Source organism: Dipodomys ordii, unplaced genomic scaffold (genome assembly GCF_000151885.1).
Source record: "Dipodomys ordii isolate 6190 unplaced genomic scaffold, Dord_2.0 Scaffold19, whole genome shotgun sequence".
Lineage (NCBI taxonomy): Eukaryota > Metazoa > Chordata > Mammalia > Rodentia > Heteromyidae > Dipodomys > Dipodomys ordii.
Window position 1 is genome coordinate 12,961,076 of NW_012267235.1, and position 12,807 is coordinate 12,973,882.

General features: G+C 46.1%; 1 protein-coding gene across 1 annotated transcript; it reads left to right on the plus strand.

Annotated features, from left to right (window-relative positions):
• The first annotated feature begins 4,232 nt into the window (after positions 1–4,232).
• Tm4sf5 (transmembrane 4 L six family member 5) lies at positions 4,233–12,229 on the plus strand. Its single transcript, XM_013013222.1, has 5 exons — positions 4,233–4,570; positions 10,158–10,238; positions 10,675–10,811; positions 11,883–12,066; positions 12,142–12,229. The coding sequence occupies exons 1-5, from the start codon at positions 4,400–4,402 to the stop codon at positions 12,154–12,156; spliced, it is 588 nt and encodes a 195-aa protein (XP_012868676.1). The 5' UTR covers positions 4,233–4,399; the 3' UTR covers positions 12,157–12,229.
• Positions 12,230–12,807: the final 578 nt, after the last annotated feature.

Genomic DNA, 12,807 nt, shown 5'->3' on the forward strand with positions numbered 1-12,807 from the left:
AAAAAAAAGAGTCTCATGGACTTTCCTGCCTGGGCTGGCTTTGAACCATGATCCTCAGATCTCAGCCTCCTGAGTAGCTAGGATTACAGGCGTGAGACACCAGCACCCAGCTATGCACTGTTTCTGATAGAGCTTTTCCATGAAATTCTCCTACTGTGACTTCTGCTCCTTTGTGGTTCCAGTGGCCTCATGGCTTTTGCTCATTCCTTTCTTCCATACCTCTCAGTTTGGGGTCATTCTAGTCTCTATTGATTCACTCAGATTGTTTTATACACAAAGTCCCCACAAATGGAGATTCAATTGGTAGATCTGCTATCACACACCGGAGTAGCTCAGTCAGACAGAGTTCTCATGGGTTTGCCTTGGGATCAGCTATACATTTTTCAATAAATCACATGATCTGGAGAGTGGCATCTGAATAGAGAGCTATGGCCATGTAACAAAGAACAAAAACAAAACAAAACAAAAGGCCCCTACAGTCTTGGTGACGGGTAGATATAAGCATTTATTTCACTTACAAGTTGGTTGGAGGTTGGTTATTGTAGGCTGGGACCTGATCTGGGCTGTTTCTTTGTGTTTTAAACTGTTTTACCAGTGGATTAATCAGGTTGGTGTGCGTGTGTGTGTACCCACTTGGCTCATTTTTTTCCCACTTGGCGTTTTTCAACAAGCTATACCTTCAGCTATACCTCCACTTCCAGCTTTTTGCCAGTTATGTGGAGATAAGAGTCTCACAGACTTTCAGCCCCAGCTGACTTCAAACTATGAGCATCAGATCTTAGCCTCCTAAGTAGATGGAATTACAGGCATGAGCCACCAGTGCCTAGTAGAAGTTGTTTTCTTGACAAAGATAATGGCAGGTAGCAAAACATCTCAAGGCTCAGAAGCAGGATGTTGTAGATTCTGCCCACATTGCATGTTATCCACGTGGTAGAGGTTCATTCTATATCTGGCAGAAAGAACCAAAAAATGCCATAGCAAAAAAAAAATATATATATATATATATATATATATATATATGGGTAAAGGAAGAATTAAGGAACAAGAGAAAACAATTTTGTTTTTATAACAAGATCATGTGATTGTATGGCGCTGGGCTTGGTAATCCAGTGCTACAGCATCCCAACAATGGGCAAGAATGATAGCAGTCAGAGATTTCTCAGAGAGAGACACAGTAACAAATTAAAGGAAGCTGAGATCTGAGGATCATGATTCAAAGCCAGCCCAGGCAGAAAAGTCAAAATCTCTTATCTCCAATTAATCGCCAAAAAGCTGGAAGTGTAGGATTAGCTCATGTGATAGAGCCACATGAGCCAAACAAGCTAAGGGACAGCACTTGGGCCCTGAGTTCAAGGCACAAAAAAATAAAGAAAATAACTTTTAAAAGGACACGGTTTGTGATATTTTAAGATAACCAGGTGGCTCACACCTGTAATTCTAGCTACTCAGGAGGCTGAGATCTGAAGATGGAGGTTCCAAGCTAGCCTGGGCAGGAAAGTCTGTGAAACTCTTATCTCTAATAAACCACCAGAAAAAACAGAAGTGGCACTGTGGCTCAAGTGGTAGAGCGCTAGCCTTGAGTTGAAGAGCTGAGGGACAGTGCACAGGCCCAGAATTCAAGCCCCATGATCGACAAAAAAGAAAAAAAAAGATAACCATTACCCAGATTTAAAATATGCTTTCTAAAACACAGAAACATTATAAAAACACTAAAGAGAAAAGAGAAAATATCAGAAGCAACATAGAAAAGTTTTAATAAACATTAAGTGAGTCAACAGAAGCAACATCAAATATCAATTACCACAATCATTACCTGTGAGTCAGAGGTAGTTGGGGAAAGTTCAAAGTATGTTCTTATCTTCTAAGTAGCAGGGATTGTTCCAAGATTCATTCTGAGTGATGGGTTTTCTCTATCTCTACATCCTTGTAGTGCAATGAGTGAGAGTATGGAGAAACTACATCTCTCCCTGAAGTATTGTATGTCTCAACAGGTCCTGAGGTACATTCTGCTATCCTCATTTCCTCCACAGACTACCACATCCTATTTGAATGTGGGTTAATTCTGCAGAGACCTTAGGGCTACATTTGTGAATCATACAGTCTCTAGCACAAGGCCCTAAGAAGTACTTAATGAATTAATCTCTGTGTCAAAAATGATTCCTAGCCTGCCACTGGTTGCTCATACCTGGAATCCTAGCTACTCAGGAGGCTGAGATTTGAGGATAAAAATGTTCAAAGCCAGCCTAGGCAGACAAATCCCTAAAACTCATCTCCAATTGAATGAGCAAAAAGCTGAAAGTGGAGATGTGGCGCAAGTGGTTGAACACTTGTCTTGAGTGAAAAAGCCCAGTGACAGTTCAAGTGCTAGCAGGTGAGTGCATGCACTCATGCACACACACACACACACACACACACACACACACACACACACTTCACAGTGGATAGAAATATAGCCAGTTAATGGAATCAGAACTTTCAAGGAATGGTCAGGCTTTGGAAATGGACATGGGTGGTCTTCAATTGTTCTTCTAAATAAATTTCTCATTCCAACATCCCCATGATGACAACAGACTACCAGCAACTTCAGAACCCCCAAAAAGCAGAACTTCTTTGACCTCAGAATGCACGACTAAACAATAAATAACTGAAACTAATTCTCACAGGACTGTCTTGGTTTGGACAACCAAGCAAAAGCCCCGCAGACACTGATGAGTCAGGCCTCTGTCTCAAGCCCATCCTTGAGAGATAGATAGTGGCATTAGTGGGGGGGGGGTGTACAGTGGCTGTGTGTGTGTGTGTGTGTGTGTGTGTGTGTGTGTGTGTGTGCTAGTAGCTCACACCTGTAATCCTAGCTATTCAGAAGGCTGAGATCTGATTATTACAGTTAAAATCCTGCCCAGAGCTAGGAATATGGCTGAGCATGGTAGCGTGCTTGCCTAGCATGCATGAAGCCCTGGGTTTGATTCCTCAGTACCATATAAACAGAAAAGGGTGGAAGTGGTGCTATGGTTCAAGTGGTAAAGTGCTAGTCTTGAGCACAAAGAGGTTCAGGGACAGCGTCTAGGCCCTGACTTCAAGCCCAGGACCAACAGGAGTGGGGGGGGGGGAACCACCTCAGGGTAGCAAATCTGAGACCCTTATCTCTAACCAGCAAAAAATCCAGAAGTGGAGGTATAGCTCAAGTGGTAGAGCCAGCCTTGATTGGATAAAGCTAAGCAAGAGTGTGAGGCCCTGAATTCAAGCTTTAGTATTTATGTATGAACACACAGAAAAAAAGAAAGAGAGAAAGGGAGGAAGAAAGAGAAAGAAGGAAAGAAAGAAGGGAGGGAGGAAGGAAGGAAGGAAAGAAAGAAAAAAGGGAGAGAGGAAGGAAGGAAGGAAAGAAAGAAAAAAGGGAGAGAGGAAGGAAGGAAGGAAGGAAAGAAAGAGAGAGAGAGAAAGGGAGAAAGAAAGAAAAAGAGAAAGGGATAAAGAAAGAAAAAAGATAGAGAGGAAGAAATGAGAAAATAAGGGAAGAAGGAAGAAAGGAAGCAAGCAAGCAAAAGGAGGTGAATAAGCAAATTTTGAGAAAATGAAAAGACAACAAAAACCTAATATCTTTTATTTATTTTTACAGAAAGCATCAGGCTGGCCGCATGATCCTCCTGAGTCACTGGGACTATAGGTTTCCCATCATCGCTGGCTCAATTCATGTCTTTTTTAATTTTTTTGCCAGTCTTAAGGCTTGAACTCAAGGCCTGGGCACTGTCCATGAGCTTCTTTTGCTCAAAGCTAGCACTCTACTACTTGAGCCACCGCATCATTTCTGGCTTTTTCTCTGTGTGTGGTGCTGAGGAATCGAACCCAGGGCTTCATGCATGCTAGGCAAGCCTTCTACCACTAAGCCACATTCCCATCTTTTTAAATTTCTGTGAGGAGTTATCCCTGTGGGACAGAAATCATGAGGCCATCACACATCTGGTCTGTGCTTGCTAGTTTACAAAATGCTTTTCGTCTTGTCCCACTGAATCCTTTTCCAGCCAACCTACCAGGAAAATAGCATCAGTCTACCCGTTAGACAGAAGAGGCCATGGAGGCTTGAAGACCAGAAGGGTTGGACTGAGCTTGCAAAGAAGGAAAGGAACAAAAGAGGCACTAGAAGGCACTGGCCCCAGGCAACTTCCTTTGTGTGACAAACTCTCCCACCTCCTCCATCACCACATCCCCCACTTCCTCTTCACCTCTTGAGCTGCAGCTCCTCTATCTGCACCTGTTCACATCTCCCTTATCGCTCTGGTCCTGCCAGTTTCTACCACGCCTCTTCTCCAACCTTTGTTCCATGCTCCTGCCTAGGGGCCTGTAGACCTGGAACCTGAGGCTCACTTTCACTCACTGCCTCTGCCCTTCCTGACGCCTGGCTATGTGCACAGGAAAGTGTGCCCGCTGCGTAGGGCTCTCCCTCATCCCCCTTTCCCTGATCTGCATTGTGGCCAATGCCCTCTTGCTGGTACCAGATGGGAAGACTACCTGGACGGACCATCTCAGTTTGCAAGTCTGGCTCATGGCTGGCTTCATCGGTGGGGGACTGATGGTGAGACGGGCAGGGGCAGGGGCTGGGAACCTGGGCACTGGGCACTGATGGGTCCTGGACAGGAATGAAGGGAAAGGGGTTGCAGCATGGCCCAGTTGGTAGAGCACTAGCTGATGAGTGGAAAGCATTAGGTACTGAGTTCCAGTCCTGATCTCAGACTGGAAAAAAAAAAAAGGAGAAAGAGAAAAGGAGAAGGACTGGCACCTGGGGTGAGGGGTGGCAAGGGGCTGGTGGGAACATGGAGCTTGTCCAACCATACTACTATATGCTGATCACTCTGTAGAAGGCCGTGGAGGGCCAGGACCCTGGGCGCAATGTCTGATGGGAGCTGGAGACAGGAACCTCACATCTCCAATGAGCCTCCCTTTGGTGACAGCAAGCCCTCCCTGCCCTGCCTGCCTCCATAGTTGAGCAGATGTGGGAAAGGAACAGCTGGTTGAGTGGGTAATAAATAAAAGGCAGGGGGAGGAGGGGAAGTGGACAGGTCTGGAGCCAGGAGGAGAAATCGCAATCAGTCACTGCCTCAGCGCCACCCTCCTCCATGTCCACTCATTCTCCACATACCTTCCTTTTTCTCTAAATTGTTTTAAATTTTGTATCTGGGTGTGCTTGGAGCATGGCTGTAATGGTAGAGCATCTGCCTGGCAAGTGTTAAGGCCCTGAGTTCAAACCTCCAATAGTGCCAAAAATTTTATTTGGATGGTGACTGGAGCTTGAACTCAGGGTCTTGCGCTTTCCCTTGATTTTTTTTTGTCAGTGGTAGGGCTTGAACTCAGGGCTTGGGCTCTGTCTCTGAGTTTGTTTGTTTGTTTGTTTGTTTTTGCTCAAGACTAGTGTTCTAACACTTTAAGCCACAGCTCCACTTCTGGTTTTCTGGTGGTTAATTGGAGATAAGAGGCTCACAATCCTGCCCAGGCTGGCTTTTGAACCATGATCCTCAGATCTCAGCCTCCTGAGTAGCTAGGATGACAGACATGAGTCACCAGTGTCTAGCTTGTCTTACTTTCTTGATACCTTTTGTCCAATCAATAAACACAAGCTTCAGGAAGAATAAGGACTTGGACTATGTCCCTAAGGCATTATTCAGTGCTTCCTGAAAGCAACTCTAGATGTGGAGTGGGAAGGGAGTTAGCTTTGGATTCTGGGAACACAGACTTGGGGAACTCTCCAAAAGCAGGTGAGTTAGATTGAGTCTGGGACTGGGTATGTAGGCCAGGGAGCAGTGTGGCTTCCTGGAGGAATGTGACTTCTAGAGGTCTGAGATGGAGTCCCATGGCCTGAAATCGATGCAGTTGGTAAGGAGTAGGAGAAAAGATATCAGTGGGTAAAGAGGGGGTTGTTGGTTAAAGAAGCAGAATTACCATTTCACTAGTAGAAATATGTCCGGTGATAGGGCTGGAGGAGAGGACCTCTGCCAAGGAATTTCACCAGTCAACTGTCCTGAGAGGCAAGGAGCCATGATGGATCTGTTGCCTTTATTCCATGATGGTGTAAAAGTTTCCCTAAATGGGGCTGGGAAGGTGGCTCAGTGGAAGAGTGCTTGCCTTGCATGCATGAGGCCCTGGGTTCGATTCCTCAGTACCACATAAGCAGAAAAAGCCAGAAGTAGCGCTATGGCTCAAGTAGTAGAGCGCTAGCCTTGAGCTGAGGAGCTGAGGGACAGCATTCAGGCCCAGAGTTCAAGCCCCATGACTGACAAAAACAAAAAAAAGCTGGAAGTGGAGCTGTGACTCATGTGGTAGAGCACTACCACATGAGAGAAAAAGTTCAGGGACTTGCCCCAGGACTGGCACACACACACAGAGATACAGACACACGCACAGATCCTTATGTTCAGGAAGACTTGGAGGCACCTTCTCTGTCATTTATACAGACCTACTAAAGGCCAGAGTGGCTCTGTGGCTCAAGTGGTAGAGCACTAGCCTTGAGCTGAAATGCTGAAGGACAGCGCCCAGGCCCAGAGTTCAGGCTCACAACCAATAACAACAACAAAAATTGTAGTAGACAGGCATTCCCTTTATAGTACCACTCCAAAGGCAAAGACCCATGATTGAAAAGAGTCAGGCTGTAGATGGGATGGCCTAGGAGTACAAAAGGAAGACTGTAAATCCCAGCTTCACAGGAACTCCTTTAACACTGCTTTTTCTACTAAAGTTGATGTTTACCTGGTCTTTGAATGTTAATGCCTGGCTTACCTAACTTCACTTTACCCCCCATCAGCTATACTTTCTCTTGCTACCCTGTAAAGGAAAACTGTGGGACATAGTCTATATTTTATATACTAAGAGGTTTATATACAATTGGGGATTTTTTTTTGATGCTGTTTTGAACAAAAGAAAGACTTCTGTGTTGAGGCCACAAGCAAGCAAGAAAGAAAGAGAGAGGGGAGAAGAAAAGAAAGAAAGAGAGAAAGAAGGAAAGAAAGAGAGGGAGAAAGAAAGGAAAAAAAGAAAGAAAGAAAGAGAGAGAGAGAGAGAAGGAGAAAGAAAGAAAGAAAGAAAGAAAGAAAGAAAGAAAGGAAGGAAGAAAGGAAGGAAGACCAGAAGCCCATCAGAGCAGGAAGGTGTTTTGTTGGCCGCAGTGCACCTGGTGCCAAGATCAGAGCCTTTAGTCATTAAACATGGTATGCATAGTCACCAGATGAACACAACAAATAGATAAGCAAAATGATTTTAGATAAACATAGGTGCCATTCAAACATAAATAAAGCAAGGTAGGATCATAAAGGTCTCTTAGGGCAAAGTGAAGAAGCCACATTTTTTTGGGGGGGGAGGATTGGAAATTGAATCTGGGAAGCCAGGTACTAGTGGCTTCTGCCTGTAATCCTAGCTACTCAGGAGGCTGAGATCTGAGGATCTGGGTTCAAAACCAGCATAGGCAGAAAAGTCTATGAGACTTTTATCACCAAAATAACCACTAAAAAGCCAGGATTTGGGGCTGGGAAGGTGGCTCAGTGGTAGAGCGCTTGCCTCGCATGCATGAGGCCCTGGGTTCAATTCCTCAGCACCACATAAGCAAAAAGAAAAATTGCCGGAAATGGCGCTGTGCCTCAAGTGGTAGAGCGCTAGCCTTGAGCTGAAGAGCTTGAGAGACAGCATCCAGGCCCAGAGTTCAGGCCCCACGACGGGACCCCAAAAAAAAAAAAAAAGAGCCAGGATTGGAGGAGTGGCTAAAGTAGTAGAATGCCAGCCTTAATTGAAAAAACTAAGAGACAGAGCCCAAGCCCTGAGTTCAAGTCCTAGTACTGGCACCAAAACTAAATAAATAAATAAAATTGAGTCTAGGGCTTTGTGCATGTTAATCACACATTCTACCATTGACTACATTTCCATCCACAGGCCACATTTTACTGTAATTTTAGGTACGGTGTTTTTTGTTTTTTCTATTTTACCTTTTTTTTGGGGGGGGGTCCAGTAGTGGGCCTGAACTCTGGGCCTGGGCACTGTCCCTCAGCTCTTCAGCTCAAGGCTAGCACTCTACCACCTGAGCCACAGCGCCACTTCCGGCTTTTTTCTGTTTGCTTATGTGGTGCTGAGGAATCGAACCCAGGGCTCAGGCATGCAAGGCAAGTGCTCTACCACTGAGCCACCTTCCCAGCCCTATTTTACCTTTTTTAAGTAAGGCTTTGATGAGAGGAAGTCTGAACTGATCAGACAGGCAACAGTGCAGCTGAGGTTTAATGAGATGAGCTGGGAGGGGTAGAGGCCAGACCATGCATGCATGCCCTTGAAAGGCATAAGTAATTTGAATTCTATTACAAATACCACAGAAAACTACAGAAAAATTTTGTAATTTTTTTCAGCATTTGCAGAGAGTATGTCTGTTCTACATAGCTGGGATTACAGGCATGTGCAACCATGCTTGGGGTGTGTGTGTGTGTGTGTGTGTGTGTGTGTGTGTCTCCCTCTTCTCTCTCTCTCTCTTTCTCTCCATTTTAGGACTATTTTATTATGTTTTGGTTGTGCTGGGGTTTGATGCTTGCTCTGTAGTCTTCATGTTTGTCAGGTAGGCTCTCTACTACTTGAGCCATTTTATCAGCCCCATTTTACATTGGTTATTTTCAAGATAGGGTCTCACTTTATGCCTGGGCCAGCCTGAAATATGATCCTCCTATTTGTGCTTCCCCATATCACTAGGATGATGGGGACACACTACCACACCCAGCCATTGGTCAAGATGGAGTCTCTCAGACTCTCACCCACCAATCACCACACACTCCAAATGGCCTTGGACCACCATCTTTGATCATCACCTCCCAAGTAGCTAGGAATACAAGCTTGAGACAGCATATAAGTTAACCTTTTACAAGTTTGTTTGTTGTGTGTGTGTGCGTGTGTGTGTGTGTGTGTGTGTGTGTGTGTGTGTGTTTGCTGGAGAGAGATGCTGGAATTGAACTTTAGGCTTTGTGTGTGCCAAGCATGTACTCTGCCGCTGAGCTACATCTTCCAATCTCAGCTCAATGTTTTTTTTTACAAAATAAACACACTCAGGTACATAGAACACAAATCAAGAAAGATTATCTTTTGTTTATAATATTGTGGGGTCAGCATAAAGCTGGCTGAATCTGAGCTTAAGCCAAAATGTTCAAGTGAACACATCCTTCAGGCAGTTTGATTTACGTCTGCAGTCATCTGGAGGTGATATCAGAAAGAACAGCTGATTGCCTGGGAGGAGCTGGACTTTGTGAGAAAATCCACGGGGAGAAAAAGGATCTAAGGCTGAATATTAGGAAATTTAAAATTCATATCAGAAAACTGTGAACATACCCTTACTCATACCACCATAATCCCAGCTCACTAGGCTCTTCCACACCACCATCCTTGCCTGCTGCTGAACTCTCAATATTAGAGTTAGGGAGCTCTTACTCCAAGAGAGCCTTGAGACAAAAACCAACCTGTTCTCTCATTAAACCCTGAGAACAACCTGTAAGGTAAGTCTGGCAGCCCCATTTTCACAGGTCAAAAGGGAAATCCAGCTGGGCACTGGTGGCTCACACCTGTAATCCTAGCTATTTAGGAGGCTGAGATTTGATGATCAGGTTTCAAAGCCAGCCTGGGCAGGAAAGTCCTAAGTCTCTTAGTTCCACTTAATTACCAGAAGTGGCGCTGTGGCTCAAAATGGTAGAGTGCTAGCCTTGAGCAAAAGCACTCAGGGACAGCGCACAGGCCCTGAGTCCAAGAACCAGGACTGACAAAACAAAACAGAAATCCAGAGAAACCAACCAACTTCTAGAGTGGGAGGGAACGCAGGGCTGGCTAAATCTAGGCCTCGTGGCTTCCATATTTGCTGTCTAAGCTTCAAACTGAGGCTGGGTCAGATCTATGTGCCAAGATTTGTGGGGAATATATAATATTGGAGCCTAGCTTACAGGAAGCTTCACTCTGGACAGAGGTAAAGTAGGCAGGCAAATAACGATAAGTATAAGTTGATCCCATCCGGCTCTCAGAGAAATAAAGATAAGGTCCACTCTATAGTCCAAAGGGCTGAGGTTATCTTGGCAAATTCCTGTAGGAAGTGAGCAATGATGCAGATAAAGTCTTGAGAATCGGGGAGGACATCTTATCTATCCCAGACTCTTGACCCACAGGTGCTATGTCCAGGAATTGCCGCTGTTCGTGCAGGGGGCAAGGGCTGTTGTGGTGCAGGCTGCTGTGGAAATCGCTGCAGGGTAAGACCTAAATGAAGAAGGGATTCAGGCTCACATCTACAATCCCAGCACTCAGTAGACTTAGGAAAAACGCTAGTTGAGGCCAATGAGTTACATGTGTGGATCTTTTGTGATGGGGTAGAGTGGGGTGATTGAGAGCTGGAGGTCTCCAAACCCTTCCTTTTAGAGCCCCTCTTTAGTTCCAGACCCCACCTCACACCCTCCCGCCACTTGCAGATCAGTCTTAGTAAACCTGACCAGCGGAGACTACAACCCCCAGAACTTCCACATCCACAGGTTCTTGGGCTAGCCTCACTCCAAGAGTGGGGTTTGATGGCAAATGTACTTTGAATATGGCTGGAAAGTAACACGGTAACGTGCCAGGCAGAGCTAGTGTGATTTTTCCACCATTTCGGACCCCACCACTGTAGCGGCTCACATTTCCCCCTCCATCCAGATGCTTCGCTCCGTTTTCTCCTCGGCCTTCGGGATGCTTGGGGCCATCTACTGTCTCTCAGTGTCAGGAGCCGGGCTCCGCATTGGACCCAAATGCTTAAAAAATGGCAAATGGGACTACCACTTCCAAGAAACATCGTAAGTCTTCACCTGCATTTGTATCCCACATTTCCTGCATCTTCCCACCTGCTTTTCCCACATGAGTCAACCTAGGTCAGGTCAGGTTTCAAGAAAATTCCCTGGCTGGTTGCTGGTGCCTCACACCTGTAATCCTTAGGAGGCTGAGATCTAAGGATTGGGCAAAAAAGTCCCTAAGACTATCTCCAATTAACCACCAGAACACCAGAGTGGAGGTGTGGCTCAAAGTGGTAGAATGTTAGCAGGCCCTGAGTTCAAGCCCCACAAAGGTGTGGGAGGGGGGAGGGATATTTGCTTCAGCTTTGGTGTTCATTTGCTACAGAGGAGAGAGGGGTCAGAAGAGAAGAGAAAAGCCTTTCTTCTCAAGCCCACTCCTCAAATAAACTATTGCAAGCTGGGCATGGTAGTACATGCCCGTAATCATTCCCAGCTCTCGGGGACAGCACCCAGGCCCTGAGTTCAAGCCCACAACCATTACCACCAATAACAAAAAAAAAGAGTATTCTCTAGCTGATCACTAGTGCCTCATACTTGGAATCCTAGCTACTCAGGAGGCTGAGATCTGAGAACTGTGGTTCAAAACCAGTCCAGGCAAGAAAGTCTGTGAGTCTCTTCTCTCTCATTAACCACCAAAGAGCCAGGAATGGAGCTGTGGCTCAAGTGGTAGAAAAAAAAAAAAAAGCCAAGCAAGAATGTAAGGCCCTGAAGGGCTGGGAAGGTGGCTCAGTGGTAGAGCGCTTGCCTTGCATGCATGAGGCCCTGGGTTCGATTCCTCAGCACCACATAGGCAAAAAGAAAAAAGCCGGAAGTGGCGCTGTGGCTCAAGTGGTAGAGTGCTCGCCTTGAGCTGAAGAGCTGAGGGACAGCGCCCAGGCCCAGAGTTCAGGACCTACGACCCAAAAAAAAAGAATGTAAGGCCCTGAGTCCAAGCCTCAGTACCAGCACAAAAAAGAGGAAGGAGAGCTCCCTCCAGGTAGCCCAAATGAGCCCTTTGCAAATGACCATTGGCATGTGCACGGGTAACATACCATGTGACCTGTTTCTCCCACATGACCCTGTGTCCATCCACAGAGGCGCTTACTTGTACAATGACACTCTGTGGGATTGGTGCGAGGAGCCACCTCACGTGGTCCCCTGGAACGTGACACTCTTCTCTTTGCTGGTGGCCGCCTCGTGCCTGGAGATCCTGCTGTGTGGAATACAGCTGGTGAATGCCACCATTGGTGTGGTGTGCGGCGACTGCAGGAAAAAGGAGGTAGGACCATGTGGGGTTGTGCAAAGAACCTACTTGTTCTTAGCTGTGGCCTCATGAATTTTCTTTTGTCTGCAGGGCGATGTTCACTGAGGCGGACTGATGTGGATTATACTGCTCACTCCTGAGTGCCTACTCACTGGCTTTCTGGAATAAACTAGTTGTCATTCATTTGTTGATTTCTTTCTGGAATAAACTGTTTTGAGCTCCCTTCCCCATCTTAGATTGTGCCCTAGGTAAGGAGGAGCCGGTGAGGGCCTTCAGCTATGCCAGGGTTTAGGGTTCGCCTGTTTGGAGCCCTTGAACTCGTTGTTTTCTTATCAAATAGTTTTGTTTTGTTTTTTAGTCGGTCATGGGGCTTGAACCCTGGGCCTGGGCGCTGTCCCTGCGCTCTTCAGTTCAAGGCAAGCGATCTACCGCTTGAGCCACAGTGCCACTTCAGGTTTTCAAGTGATTTATTGGAGATAAGAGTCTCACAGACTTTCCTGCTAGGGCTGGCTTTGAACCGTGATCCTCAGATCTCAGCCTCCTGAGTAGCTAGGATTACAGGCGTGAGCCACCATCGCCCGGCTTCAAATAGTTATTAAGGTATTAAATTGTGCTTAAAAAATACATTGGGGGGCTGGGAAGTTGGCTCAGTGGTAGAGCGCTTGCCTTGCATGCTTGAGGTCCTGGGTTCGATTCCTCAGCACCACATAAGCAAAAAGAAAAAAGCCGGAAGTGGCGCTGTGGCTCAAGTGGTAG

Coding starts and splice junctions, on each gene's coding strand:
- Tm4sf5 (XM_013013222.1), top strand. CDS start 4,400: ATGTGCACAGGAAAGTGTGCCCGCTGCGTAGGGCTCTCCCTCATCCCC. Junction 4,571..10,157: donor TCATCGGTGGGGGACTGATG/GTGAGACGGGCA, acceptor CTTGACCCACAG/GTGCTATGTCCAGGAATTGC. Junction 10,239..10,674: donor GCTGTGGAAATCGCTGCAGG/GTAAGACCTAAA, acceptor CCCTCCATCCAG/ATGCTTCGCTCCGTTTTCTC.